The sequence below is a fragment of the Triplophysa dalaica genome, chromosome 19, assembly GCF_015846415.1.
Source record: "Triplophysa dalaica isolate WHDGS20190420 chromosome 19, ASM1584641v1, whole genome shotgun sequence".
NCBI lineage: Eukaryota > Metazoa > Chordata > Actinopteri > Cypriniformes > Nemacheilidae > Triplophysa > Triplophysa dalaica.
In genome coordinates, this window is record NC_079560.1 from 10,778,281 (window position 1) to 10,799,150 (window position 20,870).

Consider the following 20,870-nt stretch of genomic DNA (forward strand, 5'->3'; position numbering starts at 1 on the left):
CATGACAGATATGAATATTAAATTGTTGAACTGAACTATCATGCAAAAATTAGAACATTCTTTCATTTTATTAAATGGAAACAACTTGTTTCTTTGTTTATTAATTCATATATATTATGTATTAATAAGATGCTTAAAACAGAGATGGTTGAGGGTGCAAACCCATATTCACATACTTTAACCTAAAACTGACAGGTGCAGAGAAAGGCTTTACTAAACATAATATTAAATGAAAAAACAGACCTCACTCGCGTCACACAGGTTTTAGTAATGTACATTGAGACTATGCTTATGTGTGTGAGACGTAATTATAGGTAGGCATTAAGTTATTATTTTAAATAATTTTTTGATGACCAACTGTGTGTGAAAGTGATCAATTGTTCTTTGTCATTTTTGAGGTCACCACCAAGGCAGTCCTGAGACCACTTGGTCCAGAACGGCTGTTATTTCAGTCCCTTGGAGCAAATAAGATGTGGGGTCAAGAGGAGCATTGACCTCGCACTCCAACCTGCTCAACAAGGGGAGAGTCAAAGGTTTTGGATGTATTTCATGTGCCTGATGTCTTCTGTACTGAGAGGGAGATGGGTCCTTGGAGACCTCAGGTGACCTGCACATTGACCCTAGTTGATTCTGGACTTCAACATATGGCCTTGTTGTTGATCTACCTAATTAAATTGAGGAAAATGTTTTTTGGGGAAAATTGAGAGAATATTGTTACATACACGTTGGTAACCAATGTCTTACTGTTGTTCCAGTCAGTTCTGTTGAGATGTGAGACTTTCGTAGCATCTTTCCTCTGATGATACGTCCTGCTTTCAGCTGAGAAGAGTTGATAATTATACTGAACCTGAAGGGTGAAATGAGTGGTTACTCAACCGCTCCTTTAGCTGAATGTATTTTCACAGTGGATTAAGATAATACGTATGCAATTTTTATGCCTAATGAGCACCACACCTTTGTAATTCCATTCACAATATCTAGACTGTTATTCCACTGCTGGGTTGATTTGCTTGAAGTATCACTAACCCTTAGAGGAATAAAAAAGAATGTTTATTAACGTATAAAGCTCAATTTAGTTGGTATGTAAAACGATGACTTTCAAGATACACACCTGTTTGTTAGAAAATAACTGTCACTTTGACGATTTTGTGTAAGACTCTTCGTGGCTTTATCAGAATATAGCATCTGAGGGGTCAGGTTGTGATGTGCACTGTCAAACGGCAGCTCAGATCTGTCCAACTCCTCATCAAAAATGGGAGTTAGATGGAAATCTTCTCCATGCATGGGAATGTAAGGAGCCAGACTGTCCAAGTCTAGTTCGCACAGATCCTATGGTGAAACACATGTTAAACATCCAACAATCCATAGTGTGGTAAGTGAATGCTCAAAGCCACATTCCTCATAAATGGACACGAATATATATAGGAACTGTTCTATAAAGAGTCAGCTCTTCTTTATTTGTTGAGTAGTATTAATTCTGGTTTGTACATTTGAATTCACAGAAATGAGTGAAAAAACGTATGTTGCCTCTCAAAAGCCTGTCTGTTTTTGGCACATCCATGATGCATGATTTTTTCTCTTAAAATAGAAGATCATGCATAGATGTTTTTCTGGAGACTGGACTCATTTTTTATTATTTTAAATAAAGTTGAAGCAGATTATTTATTTTAGTAATAAATACATTTTCTGATGATTTTTTCAAGTTTTTGACTGAAAGTGTCACATCCAACGCTGGAATTGCCCGTTACAAATATCAACGAAGAGTATCTTTGTACATCCAGTGAGTTATTTGTAGTAGTACTTACACAGTTGAAATTGCAGCACTCTTCTGTCTCATGTGTCGTATCTGATGAGCCATGGACATCCTTTTGAGATTCTAAGCATACAGAATTACATTACAGCATGACATCTTTAATAAATAAACTATTTATATCTATTCTATCTACCTCTACGGTTTGTGTTCGTAACAGAATTGATGTGATCGTTCGTTGTTGTAGTTTTATGGTCTTCTCTATCCTGCAGAGCTGAAAACAGTGGAAGAGGGACAGCCTGAGATTCTGGGTAAAATGAGTTGCATGGCATCAGCAGTTGCTCTGTGGGTTCCAATATAAATGCCAAACTGGGCTGCTCCACGCCACTATAATGACAGAGACAGTCAAACACATCAAGAAATACTTGAGGAAATTCACTGCACCACAATTGGTTTCAAACGTCCACACCTCATATATGTTAAAAGTACAAGGAAATACAATTTGTGAATGTGACATGTCTAACCTGAGAATGTAATTGATGCAGATGATGCTCTCTGGTGCACCAGTGTCACTGTTGCACACCACTGACGCATCTGTCTCAGCCCACACGTACCCACCTTGCCTGTGCAGCAGACGATATTTCCCAGTCGACACCTGTCCTTTGGAGAGCACTGTTCCACATAGATATTTAAAACATTTTTTATTAGCTATACAAAAATATTTGAACTCAATGCATCTTATCTCAACTGTTTGACAAGCAATGGAAGAGTGCATCGATTCGTTTGTTTTACCAGCAAATAATAAATTGCATAAATTAGGCACAGAAATTGGAAAGGGCTCAGAAGATCTCATTCTTACAGCAGATGTGAGCGTTGCGGAGTTTCTGGCAGTCAGACGGATGACAGTAATGGTACACGGATTGGCCAAACAGTTTAGATTCTCTAAAGCCGATCAACTTGACAACACTGAGTCAAAAATAGAGGTGTCAAAGACAGAAGACCAAAGCATTTATTTTAGAAATGCATGAGGTTGTACCTTGTGTGGCAGTAGGTGAACTTCATGTCTGGGCTGTGTATACTCATAAATGTGTTTGTATTCAATGCTGCATCCATCTCAATGAACTGCTGCATGGGCAGCAACCTACATTCAAGAAATAGACAGCAGGAGCCTGGGGTAGCAGAAGACATCTTCTTTACCATGCACTGAATGATCTATACACAGCAAATAGAAAGGAAATCGCTGGGGGTGTGGTCTTTTTGTTTTTGCAAAGATGGAGTCAAAACACACCTACTTTCCAAGGAGACAGTTTCTGGTTCACTGCATTTTTTATTCTGAGGAACACTTCACATTCCTGCTGTCTTTGGTTTCCTGAAATATCAACAAGAAATCGGACGTAAAAGAAAGATCCTTATTTGTATACACAATGAGGTCTAAACAGTGCTCACCTATGAGTCTAGTGAGGATGTCCTTCACCTCCATCTGATCACATGGATGTAAGAACTCAAGCAAACTTCTTCCGATCAAATCCATCTTTTAGAGAGATTCCACATTTGCAAATCTCATTTCGTGCCAATGTGATTTCAAAATATTAACTGTGAACAATGACGTTCAATTCTAAGGTATGTTTACCTGATTAATTCCAGTATGTGTAGAGACATCGCTTGTGGTGAAGATGACCTTGCCATTCAAAGACAACAAAACCACGAACCCTCCAAGTGCAGAATCAAGCAAACCCCTCTCATGAGATTTAGCCACTCCTACAATCAGAGCATCCTTTAGAAAACTTGCTTTCTTTTGCTTTCTCTACTTTTAATAGCTTTTCGTTCTACCTGGTGAAGAAGGAGAGGACAGTGCACAGGTGTCCCGGGTGTTGAGAAGGCCCCTCAGGTGCAAGTAAGCGATTGTAAGTCGCATGACTGACGCTTTGTCTCGCTGACCGTCCATACTCGATTCCAGAGGCAGTAAGGCTGTTAACTCCTTGAACAGCTGGTTTTCCTTCTTTCTTCTTTTCTGTGCTGCCAAACGAGAACATTTTTTCTTCCATTCTGTGCAGACCCTGGTAAAGACATAACATGTTGAATTTTTATTGGACTAAATGATTGCATTGTATTGTAGCCTATATTAAAGAAAATTCTGTCATCATTTACTCACCTTCGAGTTTTTCCAAAACTGTATAAATTAAGAAAGATATTTGAAAGAAGGCTTGTAACCAGATAGATTTTGTCCCACATTGACAACCATTCAAAAGACAATGGTAGTCAAAAGTGCCCCAGAACTGTTTGATGTCCTACATTCTTCAAAATGTCTTCTTTTGTGTTCAACAGACCAAAAGTCAATGATGGGAAAGAGCTGTTTGGTTATAAACCTTCTTCCAAATATCTTTCTCTGTGTTCATCAGAAAAAAGAAATGTATACAGATTTGGAACAACTCGAAGGTGAATAAATGAAGACAGAATTTAAATTTTTGGGTGAAGTATCACTTTAAATAGAAAGTGTTTATTAATTTATTGACCCCTCAATTTGTACACTGGGGCTCCCTTTGTCCTTTCTTATGGACCAACCACATTGCTTTTAGCTTTTACCAGCGTCATTTAGTGAAAAAACAGCACTGTTAGTACTGGAAAAAAGTGACGTCATGACTGCGTCACTCTGTCTTATCACCAATACGCGTGGTTGCCTGCAGCCTCTGATACAATGTCATGCCTTCTGAGATGTATCTGAATTTGCATGAGAATATTTGGGCTTTAAATTAAAGGTTAACAAACAATTGCTGAGTTTTATTTATTTTTTTATACTGTATGTGAGCATTTCAAAACGTTTTAAGAGATGTGTTTGTGTATTTATGTGTGGGTGATTATCCTATGTCTTAATCTATCAAAACATTCTGTTATCATGAGTTTTGTTTTGCATAGTGCAATTTTTTTCATAACAATGTTTTTACATGCACAACTCATGATTATGATACAATTGCAAATGTTATCCCTGTTCGTATATTGTTGTCATCCAAGCAAACACCCAAATACCCAAAAATATGTGTGTGGTTTTTCCTTTGCATGAAGTGGGTTTAGTTTTTCACTTACCGCCTTTTCTTCTCCTCAGCGAATAATTGCTGTCTTCTGGCCTTTCCTTGGTTTTCTTCATAAAAAATGTCCCTAACCGTTTCCATATACTTCGAGGTCATTTTAATTTTAAATTACTCTAAATAGTCATGCTACCAGGTGGCATGTGGTCATGGTCAGAGAAATAAGCAATAAACATACACACAGAAAACTGTCCACGTGGCTGTTATCTCTGCGCCTTGCTCGTGTTTATACTCATATTCTCTGTTGGGGTCTTAAGCCCCACCCTTGCATGTGACAGTTGGCCATTGAGCACCAAAAGGTTTGTATCTATCAAAACAAGATGTTCATACACTTTTCCAAGAATTTAGATCTTGTAGATTAAGCTTTTGGTTAGCTGCCACTCATCGTTCTAGTTAGACTTATGTAAGTGAAAATTTTTAATTTAGTATAAATATGTGAGAAGTGAGATGAAGCGTGAATTTCTGAAGCGCTGCTTGCTGATCAAGATCAAGACAACATTGTCAGTATAAAAAAACATAAAAACACTGGCTACATGCAAACTCACATTAACACAATCCAGTTCACATATTTTTGTTATTTGTGCAATTTTAGGGGATTCTATAGTTTGAGCTTGAAAGTATATACACTTCAGTCACAGACATCTAGACACATTAAGTACTATAGTACTAGTGCCCAAATCAAATACCACAACTATTAGATGCATTGAAACATAAGCTATACATTACCTCATTTTCAACACTGAAAGCTGAATGTTTTGTCTGGGCTTGTAAACTAACCCATTTTGCCCAAACATATTCTTAAGGATACATTTCACAGACAGTATTACTGCTGTTACAGACAGTAGTGCTACTGACTCTCCATTTTCTAGTCATATTATTGTTTTTCAAAACAGATTCTCTAATTATTATCATGTTTTTAATATGTCTGGGGCAGTCAACATGGTTTAAACCAAATAAAACCAACCTAACAAAAAACAAATAAAAGCACAATTAAACAACTAAAAATCATAATGTTTGCAAATATGGTCTCTGCATATTTTCCTACAAGCTACTTTAAAATAAACATTTGAGTTACGAAAGCTGAAAATAATCAAGATGTAAACAACAAACAATTGGTTAAACAAGCACAAATGGAAGAAAATAAGCATAGTAATAACGTAAATGTTAAAACTGTAATAAGATAAACTCTAAAATAAAACACCTAAACGTTCTTTCTTTCGACAAATACAGCTCTACGCCTCTTTTCTCCTGTTGCTCTTATAGGTTGCGCGGGCTGTCAGTTATCTTCTCCGCTGCCTGATTGGCCGAAGGCGGGTCTTTCAATTGAATGAGTAGCGGAAGTAAATTCAGACACTGGTGCTGCGTTTTGACAGGACTGGACACACAATTCAGGTAGAACTTATAAACGTGCTGTTAATATATCATCCGATATATTGGTTAACGGAATATCACTGAATCAGTGTTATGACTTGTAACATATTTGTATAGTAAATGAGCGCATTTGTGTTTGGGTAGCACAGATTTGCGAGATTTCATTGTCTGGCATTCTACACTGTTATAAGGATAGACAGGCTATCAAGTGTGCTAACAGTATTAGCCAGACAGTTTAATTCGCAGAACTGAAACAGAAACTCGCCGTGAACTTAACCGTCCACGTTACATTCGTAAAGGGAAAGTTTCAACTTAAAAATATCTTTTTTTATGAACAACTCTTCTGTATCGCTGCATTTGGCCTCGCAGTGCGCATGTGGGAGAGATTCAGATAAAAATACTCATTTTAAAACAAATAGGCACATTAACTAGTGCTCGGAGTGATTTCTGTTGTTTAAACCTCAAAAGTTTATTTTAAAGGAATAGTTCATATCAATTACAATTATGACGTTCTTTACTGTGACTTTCTTCCCTGAAACATAACATGTGAGAATATTTGAGACTAACGGTCACTGGAGTTGAATGGAGAAAAAACAGCATACTTTTTTATGTTGATTTAATTTTGAACGAACCATTTTGTTCATTTCCAGTGAAAAAAGACCAAGCTGCCTGTAGACTGAACTGAAATGGTGGACTCTCAGTACTACCTCCCAAATGACATTGGGATCTCTGCTCTGGACTGTCGGGAGGCTTTCAAGCTTCTCTCACCCAAGGAGCAGTTGTATGCACACTACCTCTCTCGGGCGTCCTGGTACGGTGGCCTGGCTGTGTTGATTCAGACGTCCCCCGAGTCTGCCAACATCTACGTACTTCTGCAAAAAATATTCCGCAAACAGGCGCCGGCAAAGCTTGAGGCAGTGGCGACTGCAGCCAAACTGAGCGCAGAGGAATATCAGGTGAGATGACCTGTCTTGAACAATTACATGTTTGTATTTGACTGCGCTGTTTTTGTTAGTGCCACATTTTACTATAACCCACAGGAATACCAATGTTAACATCACTTTGTGTTCTGTCTCTGTTTGCAGGCCTTCCTCGTATTTGCTGCCGGGCTTTATGCAAACATGGGGAACTACAAATCATTTGGGGACACCAAATTCATTCCCAATCTACCAAAGGTGAATTGCGTCATTTATTTTGTAGAAACAATATTTGTGATATGCAATACCTGTGCAGAATGTTAGTTAGGTTACTGTAATAATGTCATAATGTTATATAGCATCTCTGAGATCACATGAACAGTACCTGAGCGTATCTCTTTCAAACACACAGGATAAATTCAAGGCCCTGCTCTGGGAGAGTCAGGCCTTCAAGGAGAACCCTGGTGAGATGGAGGCGCTGTGGAACAATTGCTCCCAGTCCCTCTACTCCCTGGAGGACAAGGAGAAACAGCTTGGATTGGGGGAGAAGGTAAAAACAAGCTGTAGCTATTAAAGTCATCTCACCTTTTCTCAATTATGTGAGGTTGATGTTTGTCTTTCTCACCCCGCTCTCCCAGGGAATCACAACATACTTCTCAGGGAATTGCTGCTTGGAAGACGCAGAGTTTGCTCAGAAATTTCTGGACTCTAAGGTACAGTATAATCATAGTGCACCGATGAGAAATTGATATGTAATGTAATTTTGTAATATGTAATGGATAATGTTATTTGGCACAAATTAAAACCTATTGTTATCACAGCGTAGCAAGATCAAAATTAGTATTAAGATTTTTTTATTACTCTGTCATCTTAGAACCTGAGTGCCTACAACACCCGCCTGTTCAAGACGGAAGTAGACGGGAAACGTTGCTATGAGGTGCGTTTGGCATCTGCTGTGAAGAAAGGTGAGTAATAGTATTCAGAACTCTAAATAACATATTTCTGTGTTATAAAATACTTGTAATGTCAGTATGTAATGTCAGGTGTGCTTAAACCCATCAGAGCCATTTGTTTCTATTCCTTCCATGACTGTTTTTTATTTCCTACTTTCTACAGACTGTGCTGTTGAGGGTGAAGGCGAAACTTCTTGTGGCAGATATGAATTCGAGGATGGAGTATTTTCTGTTAAGAGGGGCGATTATGCCTTTCTTATGGAGAAAGTGAGCCAGAACTTGGAGAAAGCCAAGGTGTGTGTAACGGCTCATAAGCATTAAAATGCTGAATCATTGGTACTTTGTCATGTCAATTAAATAACACTAACCTTATGAAGCACAAGTCAAAGCTCACTTTTCTTTTAGGATTATGCGGCCGATGAGAATCAGAAGAGAATGCTGGAGGAGTATGTTCGCAGTTTCACATTTGGCTCCTTGGAAGCCCACAAAGAAGGGTCACGTTATTGGATCAAAGACAAAGGACCTATTGTGGAGAGGTGACTGAGCAATATTCAGCAGATCTGACGTGTGCTATTGAACTAGCTCTAAACATTCGGTTTTACCGATTGGTCTCAACAAGACTTATGTAGAATAAAATCACCTTTTTTCTTTCTAACAGTTACATTGGTTTTATTGAGAGCTACAGAGATCCATTTGGCTCCAGGGGTGAATTTGAAGGTAAGAAAAAAAAGATGTTAATCATGACAAAATGTGTCATCATTTACTCACCCTCATGTCATTTCAAACCTGCATGACTTTCTTTCTTCAGCAAACACAAAACATGTTTCGAAGAATGTTGATAACCGAACAACGGCGGCACCCATTCACTTCTATTGTATGGACGCAAAACCAATGCATGTGAATGGATGCCAGTTAACAACATTTTTCAAAATATCTCCTTTTGTGTTCTGCTAAACAAAGAACGTCATACAGGTTTGAACTGAAAAGAGGGTGAGTAAATGATGACAGAATTATTATTTTGGGGTGAACTTTCACTTTAAGTCGCATGAAGTTGCATGAACCTCTTACATCTTTTCTCTCCCCTATCCTCAGGTTTTGTTGCCGTAGTGAACAAGGCCATGAGCACTCGCTTTTCTAAGTTGGTAAGCTCGGCCGAGATCCTGCTTCCAGAGTTGCCCTGGCCGTCAGCCTTTGAGAAGGACCGATTTCTCAAGCCAGACTTCACCTCTCTGGATGTACTTACCTTTGCTGGCAGCGGCATCCCGGCAGGAATCAACATTCCAAACTGTGAGTCCTTTCTTCAGATGTGACGTATCTGTTTGCGGACAGGTTTTATTGTTAAATGTTCCATGAAAGTTCTAACCCAAACACACTTGTCTGTCTGAAGATGATGACATCAGACAGACAGAAGGTTTCAAGAACGTGTCTCTCGGAAATGTACTGGCAGTGGCATATGCAACACAGAAAGACAAGCTCACCTTTCTGGAGGAGAAAGATAAGGTAACTTTCAGTAGAAAAGACATACGTTTTTATGAATCTTGTGATGAAGGCTCAGAATGCTAATGTATTTTCCGGCAGGACCTGTATATCAAATGGAAAGGGCCTTCTTTTGAAGTGCAGGTGGGGCTCCATGAGCTGCTGGGTCATGGCAGCGGGAAGCTCTTTGTTCAGGTGAAGACACAGACAGATAAAAATGAACAAACTGCCTATACTTTATCATAAGAGGAATACTTTGTTTTGTGCCTTAGGGTGTACTCTCACTAGGCAATATGAACTGTGCCCAAGCACGTTTGACCCCTAATCGTTTAGCGGTTGGTCTCGGGCGTGGTACACATGAAGTGTGAGCGCAAATCGCACCAGAGCTCAGAACTGAAAGCATGATGTAAATTATGCGACTGTTTAAATTCCTCACAGAGATTCAACTGTCACCGTTAAAAACTCATAAACTGTGCAATAACACAGGCTTGTGTCGATAGGCTTTACGATAAAACATACGAGAGGGTGATTTAAAAGCATAATGAGACGTTTACTCTCGTATCGCTCTCGTATGAAAATGACATAATTTAAGCAGATCGGTCCGTGCAACGCATGAAGTTAAACACCTCTAATAAGCTCCAACCTGAACGTTGCGATGGATTCCGTTGTGCTAAGAGGGAACGCTTTGTTCACGTTTGGTTCGAAGCAGTCGCATCGTAATGATGAAAGCGTGCCGGGATGTGGATGGTAAAGAGCAATGTGAGCGCAGTCCAGTGGTGGAGTGGGGACCAGCCCGCTCGGGCACAGATGAGAGCAACCGGGATAGGTGAGAGTACACCCTTAGTGCAACTGTACTGAGGGAGATGAACACCGATGCTTGTGATGGTCTTGAACCCTGAATATTTCTTTAATACAAGCATGTTCTTTATCTTATTTCTGTGTGTGGATATATTAAAATAGGATGAAAAGGGAGCCTTTAACTTTGAGCAAACTGCAGTTCGTAATCCCGAAACAGGGGAACTGGTGAGTGTTATAATCTCTCTTCATGACCGTCGTCTGACCTCTGCAATGCTTTATCCACTGTTGGCACAGAATCACAGTCATGATATAGAACTGTTTGCTTTCTAGATCTCAAGCTGGTATAAGGGAAGCGAGACGTGGGACAGCAAGTTCTCCACTATCGCCTCTTCCTACGAGGAGTGTCGAGCTGAGTGCGTAGGTCTCTACCTGTGTCTCAACAAACAAGTGCTCAGGTGAGTCAACTTTCAGTCTCTTTTCCAATTATTAACTTTGATAGTTGACACGTTGATGCTGAGTGATTAATGTGTGACGCAGTATTTTCGGGCATGAGGGGGAGGATGCAGAGGAAGTGGTTTATGTGAACTGGCTGACTATGGTGCGTGCCGGTCTGCTTGGGTTGGAGTTCTACACACCAGAGAGCAAGAGCTGGAGACAGGTGAGTTGAGACTGTCGTCTTGTTCTATTGTGTGTTCTTTCATTCTTGATGCTGACATGGTTCTTGCAGGCACACATGCAAGCCCGCTTTGTGATTTTGCGGGTTCTCCTGGAGGCCGGAGAGGGGCTGGTTGGCCTGAAAGAGTGCACAGGAGCAGACGGAAGGCCGGATGCTATTATAACGTTGGACCGCAGCAAGATCACCACAGTGGGCAAGAGTGCCATCCAGAGGTTCCTGTGTAAACTGCAGGTATTAAGAAAGGCATAAACACAGTTGTCTCTGCATGTTAAAATGGGTGTAACACACAGGGTTTCAGCCAATCTCAAATTAATCTTAAGTACCTATAGAGTAGTATTGCAGACTTTGTATCTTCGAAGAGTATTTAGTTTGATCACATTTATAAAAGATAGATACAGCTTTACGATTGTTTCTGAAAACATACGGCGCGTACGGGGGGGAGGGGAAGGCTCAACCAAAGCACATACATCAGTTTCACTCGTGTGCATTTTACTTAATGCATACTGGAAATGTGGAAATTTGCATACTACAGGAGTATGCTATCCTAAACATAGCTATAAGAAAAAGCATCCACATGGTCAGTAGTATAATCTAAAATTGTATTTCGACATCTTTTTGCGTAGGTGCATAAATCCACAGCTGATGTAGAGGGAGGAAGGGCTCTTTATGAAGGTTACTCTGCAGTCACTTCTGATGGCCCAATGGACTTCCTGAAGTTCAGAGAAACTGTGCTGCTCCGCAAGGAAGCTCGAAAGATGTTTGTCCAGGCCAACACTCGCATCAAAGGTTTGTTTTCATTTTTTTTCCTTAAAATATATTACAAATTCTTGTGTTTGAGAACCAACACCGTCTCAGGGTAATTTGAACAGTCTCACATTTTTTCAATTTGGCAGCTAACTAACGTATGAATTCATGCTATCTCATTGAATCTAATAATCGTTTTTACAATTAAAATTAATAATTTGCATCATAAAAGTTCCTGTGAGATTAGGTTGAGACTTCACAGCCTAACAAAGAAGGAATAACATGCTGTTGTTTGTTGTGTAGACGATTCTGTAGAGCTAGAAGAATATGAAGGCAGCGCTGCAGGGCTGATCCAGTCCTTTGTTGAACGCTTCCCTGAAGATGCAAAGGAGGTAGAGGCCCAGCTTCTAGAAATGGGCTCCTGTGATGCCACCTTCTGGTGCTAAGAAGCCAGAGCATTCTGGGAACTGTCAAATTAGTATTAACCACATTGAGCCACAGAAACCACATACATTTTTTGAGAGATGAACAAAAGTCTGCAAACTAAGGGATTGGAAGTTCTTACAAAATGCTTTACATGAAGGAGAAAGAAACCTACATCTGAACACAGAAAGACACATGTATAACACCTAGCGCTTTACCTTCCCCATCACACTCTTATAAACGGTTGTTTTGTCTTCATTTTATGAGAAGTTTCTTTTCCTGTGTTTGGATGCATTCCATCGCACACTTCCCACACAAGCCTGTGAAAGCACTGACAAGAGTGAACTTGCTGTGTGAGGGAGGAATTTGTGTAATCTCGACTCAAAATACACTTTTCAACTTTAATAGAAACAAACTCTGCAGAAACTAGAGATGAAATGGTTCATTATCCAACTGACTGTTTTCTAGGGGAAATGGTACAGTAAAGTCTCATTTTTAACAAGACTTTTGGTTCCTCAAAGGATGTCGTGTCAAAGTGTTCAGTGTTTTTGTGGACAAGCAACGGTTCCTACCAAATAAAATTAATTCATCTTTGAATGTGTGTACATTGTCTGTTACTTGTATAATACATTTTATATAAATACTATAATTTCAGCAGGTAAACAATGAGATAAAATTCTGTGACAATATTTAGCTTTCCAATGTGAATTTGAATATGAATATATCGGTGAATTATTATTTTACAGAATCAGAAATGGTACAATCACTCAATAATAAATCTACTCGATAATAACCAAGTATCAATGTTTATGTTATATCCTACAAATTTTTTTATAAGACTTAAATAATATAATAATGCAACAAAATGAAATGCTGTATAATTCAAACCAAATAAACACTCGTGCAAATAACATTTTCCAATATTCCCAATAACAGACAAAAAGATTTGCAACCTTATTTACAGTCAACATTAAATAAATTAAGTAAAAACAGTTTAAATGTTTCTGAAGTTTTAGTTCAACCATAAGTGCTAAAATGGTGTTTAATAAAACGGTTTAATAAAATGTTGAATAAAACTCAATGTGTAAAACTACTCAAGCTATTGAAAAATGAATTAGTGGCACAACGTCTTGGTCGCAGATGTGACATCTCATAAAACGTCATATTACACAGTATCTTCAGCGAGATCCACCACACCTCCTCTCATTAATTTCTGGGACCTTTCATCCTGATTGGTTGCCTGGTAGATGAGAGGAACCCCACTTGCGCCGATGCTCTGTACGTCTTGAATCTGAGCATTAAGTGGAAGAGGCGCTAACTGTCCATCTCTTCTCCAGAACAGACAGTAATCCTCCACCCGGTCCACCCCAAACTTGACAGCACAGAGCTGAGCCATGCCCTCACCATCAACCCCAGTTTTCCACATCAGAGTTTTAACCATGCTGCTCTCTCCATCCTGAAACAGCACCTTTACAAACTTCTGTGGAACAGAAACAGTTCGTTTTAGTATATTTATATATACAATTTATATGTATATACTGTATGCACGTCTCTAGACATCAGATCATTTTTAAACCAGTAGGATTTACCATCGACTATCATATAGAAAATATCTAACCTGGTGCAGTTTATTGTCCTTTGGATTTGTGCTTTCTTTGCTCCGACGTCGAGTCCATTCCTTTAGAGACTCTCTGGCCTGGTTTGTGAGACAGCTGGGTGGCACAGCTTCTGGCTGACTTTGGATCAGACTCAGACTAGCATAGACACTTGTCAGATAGTAGCCGCCTGTAAGAGACAGAGTTTGGTAACACACATTCAAAGTGGTACAAAGGGCAAATTGGACCATGTGTGTGGACAAGATGTGGAGGCTTGAAAACTCAAAGCACTATGAATATTGTACCTTCTCCTGTAAGCCAAGAGGTTTCCAAAAGTTCCATCATGTACTCCACTTCCAGAATGACCTCCGGCACATTGCACAGCACCATTACATAGGAGAGAGTGGGCAGAAAGTCATCTGCTCCAAATTCTTGACCTGTTTTGAAGGTTGATATTTTACATAGCATGCATTTTCATGTATGCAATCCACAATCAATCTGCTGAAATGGGTTTTTAAATAAAGCTCTTTACCTGATTTGCTTTTCATGGCTTTGTAAATAAGTTTGCAGATCTGTAAAAGCAGCAGCACTTTGTCGATGGGTGAGTAAGCACGTCGCATTAGGTTCAGCTTGTCCTTAATTTTCTCAATGCCCTGGGCATCAGGCGTGCCCACCTGCACCCCGAAGAGCTTTTGTGGGGATTCTCTTTTAGCTCTTTGCAAGCTCTCTGCCATTCTCTGGAAGGAACCATCTTGTTTGTGTATGGTCCGAAGTGCCGCATCGATCTGATGCTTCAGGGGCTTTAGCACGCAACGGAACATGGCTTTCTCCAGAGCTTGGTCTGCACAAAGGAGCATATTGTAAGCAACGTTATCTTTTAAGAAGTTAGAATATATTTATGACAGGATCTACTAATCATATTTACCTTTCTCATTCTCAGGCAGAAGAGTCTCTATGGGCGGTTCAAGCTCTCCGCACTCTTGGAGAAACGCCTTGGCCTGAGTGATGAAGAGACGCAAATCTTGAAGCAGCTGCACAGGAGCGGTCAAGCCGTGTGGTTTTAACGCCTCCCTCTGCTGCCTCAGAAAATCCTGCACGAGTGCGCCGAATGCCATTCGCCTGTCACGAGACAGGTCCTCCACCATCCGCACCACTCGCTTCTCCGGGGCGAAGAAAGATATGAAGGCGGCGCTCATCTTGCGCAGGGCGGAGATGGACTTGCGGGGAGGTGACTGACAAGGGATGATGGGATTGCTGGTGCCTCGTGTGAGAGAGGGACGCTCTGGACTTTCCTCCGGCTCGTCGAGGCTGCTAAGGGAACTACTGCTGTCCAGCTCGCTAAGAGATGGTGCGTGTTGCTGTTCCAGCACCAGCCCTTCCTCCTCATCCTCATTTTCCTCCTTTCTTTTCTGCTCATGAAATCTGGCCTATTGAAAGAAAACACAATCATTAAAGACCCCAATTTTGTCGATCCATATCTGTTAGCTTTGAGGTGCCAAAAAATAAGGTGGTCTCAATACCTTCTGAAAAGTTTTGGGCATCTGATAGTCATCTTCCTCAGCCGTTGGGGAAAGGGTGGGCAGGACGGCGGGGCAGGTCATCTTCTGTAACGCTACACATGGCTTTCCATAATCTGTGGCTACCTGCGTAGTGTTCTTGATATCTTCTTCACTGGCCTGTTGATCTGCAACAGGTGGGATGGTCTGCTTTGCAGCTTTCAATCTAGCTTTGCATTTGGCTTTAGCCAGTAACGGTGGCGGAGGAGGTGGAGTAACAGGTGGTGACAGGGGGCTAGAATGTTCAGTCGAAACGCGAACCTTCAAACTGGATTTGAAATGATGACGCCTGTGGATGGCCCTTTGGTCAGAGTATTCTTGCGGAAAGAGAGGATTTATGAAACACAAACCCTTCCCGCCCCCGTAATTCAGTTCAATGGGACTCCGTGTTCTGATTGGACAAAGCTCCTGGAATAGGGTGGGGTTCGTGTTAATGGGTGTGGCGTAGTCGTTCGGGCTTGGAGTTGGGGGAAGAGGTTTGTCAGCGACAGGAGGTCCATTACGAGGACCATGAATATTTAACTGTGAACTCCAGAACTCTGTGGAATACAGAATAGCAGTAGGTCATGCTAAAATAATGATTCAATGCTTTTTAGTTAAAGGATAATATACAGTCAGCCAGTTATTATATAGCTTTCCTGTAGCTCAGCTGAAAGAGCATTGCGTTAACAACGCAAGGTTGTGGGTTCGATCCCAGGGGATTGCACATACCTATGTATAAATGTATAGGATAATGCAATGTAAATCGCTTTGGATAAAAGCGTCTGCCAAATGCATAAATGTAAATGTATTATCACAAATAGACATATTGTCACTACATTTTCCAAATTCTCCATACTACTGATGATGAGATGATTTTATTATGTCAGAAAAACAGATAAAACTAGCATACCTACTATATGTGGGCATAAAAGAAAAGAAAAAATATTTGACCAATCAGAATGAAGTTTTCTATACAACATTGCATTATTGGAGAATAAATTACTAGTAAATAATAGCTTTTTTTAGAAAGTTGTATAGCACAATATGACATAATATACATTTAAAATCAATGTCCAACAGAAACCTGTGCAAATCATTCAACAGATAATCCAACTTGTACCTACCCACACCCATGTGAGAGATTGATTCCAGCTGTTTACGGGAGGAAGCCCTGGCTATGGCATCGGGTAGCTCAAGGGTGAATGGAAGAACATCCCTAAAATACAGATATAAAATCAACTTACATGTTATACTTGATAAGTGTGCTGTTGTAATAAATGCAATAGCCAATAAATGCAAAGTCATACCGACTAACACAGTAGAATGCAATGAGTCTGCACAGGTCTGGGAAACTGATAGCAGAGCTTTCTAAAGAGAAGGCTGTTGATAAAAGAACAACGTTGAGTAGATGAAAACTGCCTTTACGTAATGAAATGTACCTTAATTGAAAGGATTTTGCTCTTTCTTACACTATCTTAAAGTAAGCTTATAGTCATGAGGTATAGAAATGTTATTTGTATACTGTATTTCTCATGTATGGTATATAGAGGCTACAGCTGCTGAAAATTATCAAGAGACCTTTTCAAATACCATATTCAGTTTTTCCAAATGTACAATTTATGGGTATATGTTTAGGTTAAATTATCATTCTTGTTTTATTCTGTGAACAACAACCAATATTTCTCTTCATTTCAAATACAAATATTGTTTCCCTTGAAAATGAAAACCGGAGAAACAGTTCAAAACAACAGAAAAGATGTCATGCTATCAGTAATTTCACATTGGATGTCACTCCTGAGATTTGATTTTGTTGAATACATTTGTCAATACATCTAGAAATGCTGATTAAATGAAAATGTGGAATTGTCTCTTAAATTTATCCATGGCTGTATATATAATGTATATAATATACACTATCTATATGATGTAAGAGTACACTATACAGTAAGAATGTAATGAATTTTCAACATTCAACTCACCCGAATCCTCGTCTCGGATCACAAACTGTTTAAAGAAGGACGGCATGTTGTCATCAGCCAGTCGAATGCACAGAATTTTTTTCTGCAATGTCCTTGATTTTCTCACCAGGAAGGTCTGCAGAGTACCACATGTCAATTAGAATGCTGTTAAGGTGTTATCCTAAGTCTATTTTAAAAAAAGGAGATAAAAACACGCTGCTCACCCCAGGGGGCTCACAACGCAAGATGTGTAAAGCAGTAGCCGAGTTAATGGAGAGTTGAAGCCACACAGTGTGTGTAAACAAGAGCCGGTCCAATACACTGACGCTCTTCTGTGATCCTCTCTGTGGACACGCCTGTCTGTCCCCCACTGGCTTAAGATCAGGATAGTCATACACAGGGTCAGTCTGCATCTTAAAAACAATGAGATTTCAAGTGTCGTTGATAGATTTCAAGTCAACCCCTTTGACAATGAATCTGTATTTCTCTTCTTTGTGGATGTTTTTGTAGAATGTGAGAAAAAGGAAGTGGTGACCGATTTCAGAGAATGTCTGTAAGTGAGCTCTTACAGAACATTGGACACATCTTTGTTTTGTGCGTCTATCACAGATTTTGTTACTGTTTTCCTAGAATAGTTATTTTTAACACAATCATGAGGGCTGTTATTCCTTCTGACCAATGCTCTTCAACGGTTGTTGGAATCTCCCTCGTTGATCTCTTGACCATGTGTAAAGTGTGTGTCACGGTATGAATAATAATGGGACATCTCATACTGTTTTTGTTCTGCATTCACACAGTTCATTCAAGAAAGAACAGCATTGTTGTGAGTAATAACAAAACAGATGTTTGCTTGTTAAGTGGAAGTGGAAGACGAAGAGAAACAGATTTTTATGCAGTATCGCCTTATCAGGGCGTACACCATATACTGCATACACACAAATATGTATTTTTTTATTTTAGATGGTTATCTGAAAGTTTGTAAAGTGCAGAACTATTACAACTGTTACGAAACTTGTTCATTAGTAGTGTAAGAGTGAGGATGGGTGGCAGGTTGACTCTGTGTGGGCCAGTATGAAATACTTTTTGGCAGCAGAAGATGCTGCTATAGCAACAGAGACCTACATATCCAACTGGGCATTTCCACCCACTGAAACACACCTCCACTATTAGGAATTTAAGGAAAGGCCAAATACCTTATCCAGAACTTCATGCTCAAAACTAAACTGAGTGAGAGTTTAAAAAAACATTCAAGGCTGTTTGTGAGAGCAAACAAGAGGAAAGCAATAACATAAAAACATACTACATAAATAAAAGAATGTTGGCATAAACATAAGTTTATATATTTTTCTTCTTTTGTACAAGAAGAAAATGAATAAGAAACAAATGTTATGAAATATGAGATCAAGTAACCCATAGGCCAACAGAACTAATGTAGGCCTTCTGAAACCTTGTACCATAACATTTTGTGGTTTTTATTTTTTTTCATAAATCATTATTATTAGTATTTTTGATGTGTTTCCCTGGGTTTTGCAAACATTAAACCAATAAAATTATTAAAAGGTACTTGTCATCTTTGACAACACAGGGTTTTTGCCATTTCCTAAGAACGGCAAATTTGGACATGCAAAGTTTTGGAAAGACAGCAGCCATAAACTTTTTTAGATTACAGCAGCCCCAAATAGGTACACTTTTGGGTCAGAAATAGCCTACATCCGAAAACAATCATATTAATCTTATATGTGACCCTGGATCACAAATCAGTCTTAAGTAGCACGGGAGCATTTTTAGTAAAATCCAAAAATACATTATGGGTCAAAATTATCGATTTTTCTGATGTGCCAAAAATCATTAGGATATTAAGTAAAGATCATTTTCCATGAAGATATATTGTATATGTCCTACCTCAAATATATTCTAACTAATGTTTGTGAGTGGATGGCCTGCTACAGCGCCCCTGCTGGACAACGTTAAAGGCGATTTTCTAAGTGTTTTACACCCTCAGATTCCAGACTTATAAACGTCTGTATCTCCACCATATATTGTCGTATCCTTAACAACTCAAACATCAATAGAAAGCCTAACTATCCAGCTTTCACATGATGTAAAATTTCGACCCATTAGACTGTTTTTGTGGTCCAGGGTCACATATTAATCTCAAAACAAGTCATTTAAAGTAATCTACACCCGACAGTGGGGTTTATTTCGGCGATAACAATGGATTGTGAATTACAAATGTTTTATTAGCTCATTTTTACGTTACCAAATGCAGACCTTCCTCGAAGAAAAGCCGTTCCTTTCGGTTTTACGGTAAGAAACGACGTTCAGATGTCACGAACAGGCAATTTGGTTGAATTATTTGTAAATATAATGTCATATATGTTATCATAATATATGTTTGTATTTAATTAGTCAAAAAAAACTACGGTCTACGGTGTTATTAGTTTTGAACAGTTGTTTTCTGGGAATGACCAAATAACGAACCCGCAAGTGTCGCGACTGGCCAATCAGGATCAAGCATTCTAATTAAATTATTGTATTACTCATTGTCTGGTTATGGTGAGGTTTTGTTGTTAAAATGACGGAAACAGCAGGGCTACTAAACTTAAACCACTCAATTGTAGTGTCCGTACAGCTGAAATAAGAGACACAACCTGAGGTGTGTTAAACTGCCTCAATGGTCACATTCTCTGCATGAGTGGAGCAAGTTCAGACTTGGTGAGATAAATATGCGCAGCTTCAAACTGGATATTATCTTTCTGCCATCTGAGGTTTTTAATCGCTGCTGAAACTGTGTGCTAAACAGTATTGCGTTCAAATTCGGATTATCTAAAGTAAACTCGATCAAAAAGTAAATTGCACTGTACGTGTAAAATCAAACAAAGCTAGACATCTTGGTATTCACAATATCAGTTGCCAGACGTTGACAACATTCAAGAACATTGAAGGATGGGTTAAAATGTGACCGTTTATTGTTTGCTTCTCTGTGATTCACGGCAAACTTCCTCGATCCCAACCCTTTATGAAGGTTCCTATAAGGTGTGCTGTAAATGCCACATGCTACTAAATTTTCCAGACATAACCAAACACAGTCAAAGAATTAAAGAACATACCTTTACCGCTTATTCAGGAATGACAGTAAACTTCAAAACTTTCCTCCAGACTAAATCAATCAGATGTCCCAAAGTTTCAGATCCATATAAATGTTAAGTACTTAAGGATATGTGAAAACTCCTGAACTACATAAGTATAGGCTTTCTAAGTTTCTGTTTACTCTGCCTTGCAGACATTTGACAGCATTTCGCCTAGGAATCCACATGAAACTGATGACGTTTCTTCCCACACGTGTGATTTCCAGTTTGTGAGGCGGGCATACATTATATGGTTGTTTTTCATACCTGAGCCAACATGCGCATGCGTTGTCTTGCTAAAAATCACAATAAAAGTAATAGCCGATGTAGTGGTTGTTTGTTAATCGTGACATGTTTGCCATTACTCAATGTTTTATGTGACAAAACATCACATTTCCATTTACTTACGTTATGTTTAATTTAACTCATAATTTGCTCGACCGAAGATTTAATGAAGTTA

The 20,870-nt window shown here is 39.2% G+C and overlaps 3 protein-coding genes across 10 annotated transcripts; 1 reads left to right on the top strand and 2 right to left on the bottom strand.

Annotated features, from left to right (window-relative positions):
- Window positions 1-49: 49 nt before the first annotated feature.
- Window positions 50-5,061, bottom strand: hif1al2 (hypoxia inducible factor 1 subunit alpha, like 2). 4 transcript variants are annotated; one of them, XM_056730596.1, is made up of 14 exons: window positions 4,832-5,061; window positions 3,581-3,807; window positions 3,381-3,508; window positions 3,197-3,281; window positions 3,043-3,119; window positions 2,787-2,962; window positions 2,610-2,716; window positions 2,369-2,422; window positions 1,947-2,024; window positions 1,806-1,876; window positions 1,112-1,329; window positions 955-1,027; window positions 745-847; window positions 50-665 (listed from the first exon to the last, which is right to left on the bottom strand). In XM_056730596.1, exons 1-14 carry the CDS (start codon window positions 4,930-4,932, stop codon window positions 400-402), a joined length of 1,764 nt encoding a protein of 587 aa, XP_056586574.1. In that variant the 5' UTR covers window positions 4,933-5,061; the 3' UTR covers window positions 50-399. The 4 variants fall into 4 exon arrangements, with proteins under 4 accessions (XP_056586574.1, XP_056586570.1, XP_056586572.1 ...); XM_056730592.1 differs by having other exon boundaries at window positions 1,947-2,137; window positions 2,275-2,422; XM_056730594.1 differs by having other exon boundaries at window positions 1,947-2,137; window positions 2,275-2,422; window positions 2,787-2,919; window positions 3,039-3,119.
- Window positions 5,062-6,158: 1,097 nt separating this feature from the next.
- Window positions 6,159-12,788, top strand: dpp3 (dipeptidyl-peptidase 3). The gene is made up of 18 exons (XM_056730403.1): window positions 6,159-6,225; window positions 6,855-7,160; window positions 7,290-7,379; window positions 7,534-7,671; window positions 7,760-7,834; window positions 7,996-8,086; window positions 8,238-8,368; window positions 8,480-8,610; window positions 8,733-8,791; window positions 9,167-9,361; window positions 9,462-9,574; window positions 9,653-9,745; window positions 10,511-10,573; window positions 10,679-10,803; window positions 10,886-11,006; window positions 11,076-11,255; window positions 11,648-11,810; window positions 12,072-12,788. The coding sequence occupies exons 2-18, from the start codon at window positions 6,891-6,893 to the stop codon at window positions 12,212-12,214; spliced, it is 2,181 nt and encodes a 726-aa protein (XP_056586381.1). The 5' UTR covers window positions 6,159-6,225; window positions 6,855-6,890; the 3' UTR covers window positions 12,215-12,788.
- rin1a (Ras and Rab interactor 1a) lies at window positions 12,579-20,787 on the bottom strand. 5 transcript variants are annotated; one of them, XM_056730398.1, is made up of 11 exons: window positions 20,393-20,787; window positions 17,507-17,695; window positions 17,304-17,418; window positions 16,632-16,704; window positions 16,449-16,540; window positions 15,307-15,881; window positions 14,712-15,213; window positions 14,319-14,627; window positions 14,092-14,223; window positions 13,810-13,976; window positions 12,579-13,671 (listed from the first exon to the last, which is right to left on the bottom strand). In XM_056730398.1, the coding sequence occupies exons 2-11, from the start codon at window positions 17,693-17,695 to the stop codon at window positions 13,357-13,359; spliced, it is 2,469 nt and encodes an 822-aa protein (XP_056586376.1). In that variant the 5' UTR covers window positions 20,393-20,787; the 3' UTR covers window positions 12,579-13,356. The 5 variants fall into 5 exon arrangements, with proteins under 5 accessions (XP_056586376.1, XP_056586379.1, XP_056586378.1 ...); XM_056730401.1 differs by having other exon boundaries at window positions 17,507-17,656; window positions 20,393-20,725; XM_056730400.1 differs by lacking the exon at window positions 20,393-20,787 and adding an exon at window positions 19,554-20,365.
- Window positions 20,788-20,870: the final 83 nt, after the last annotated feature.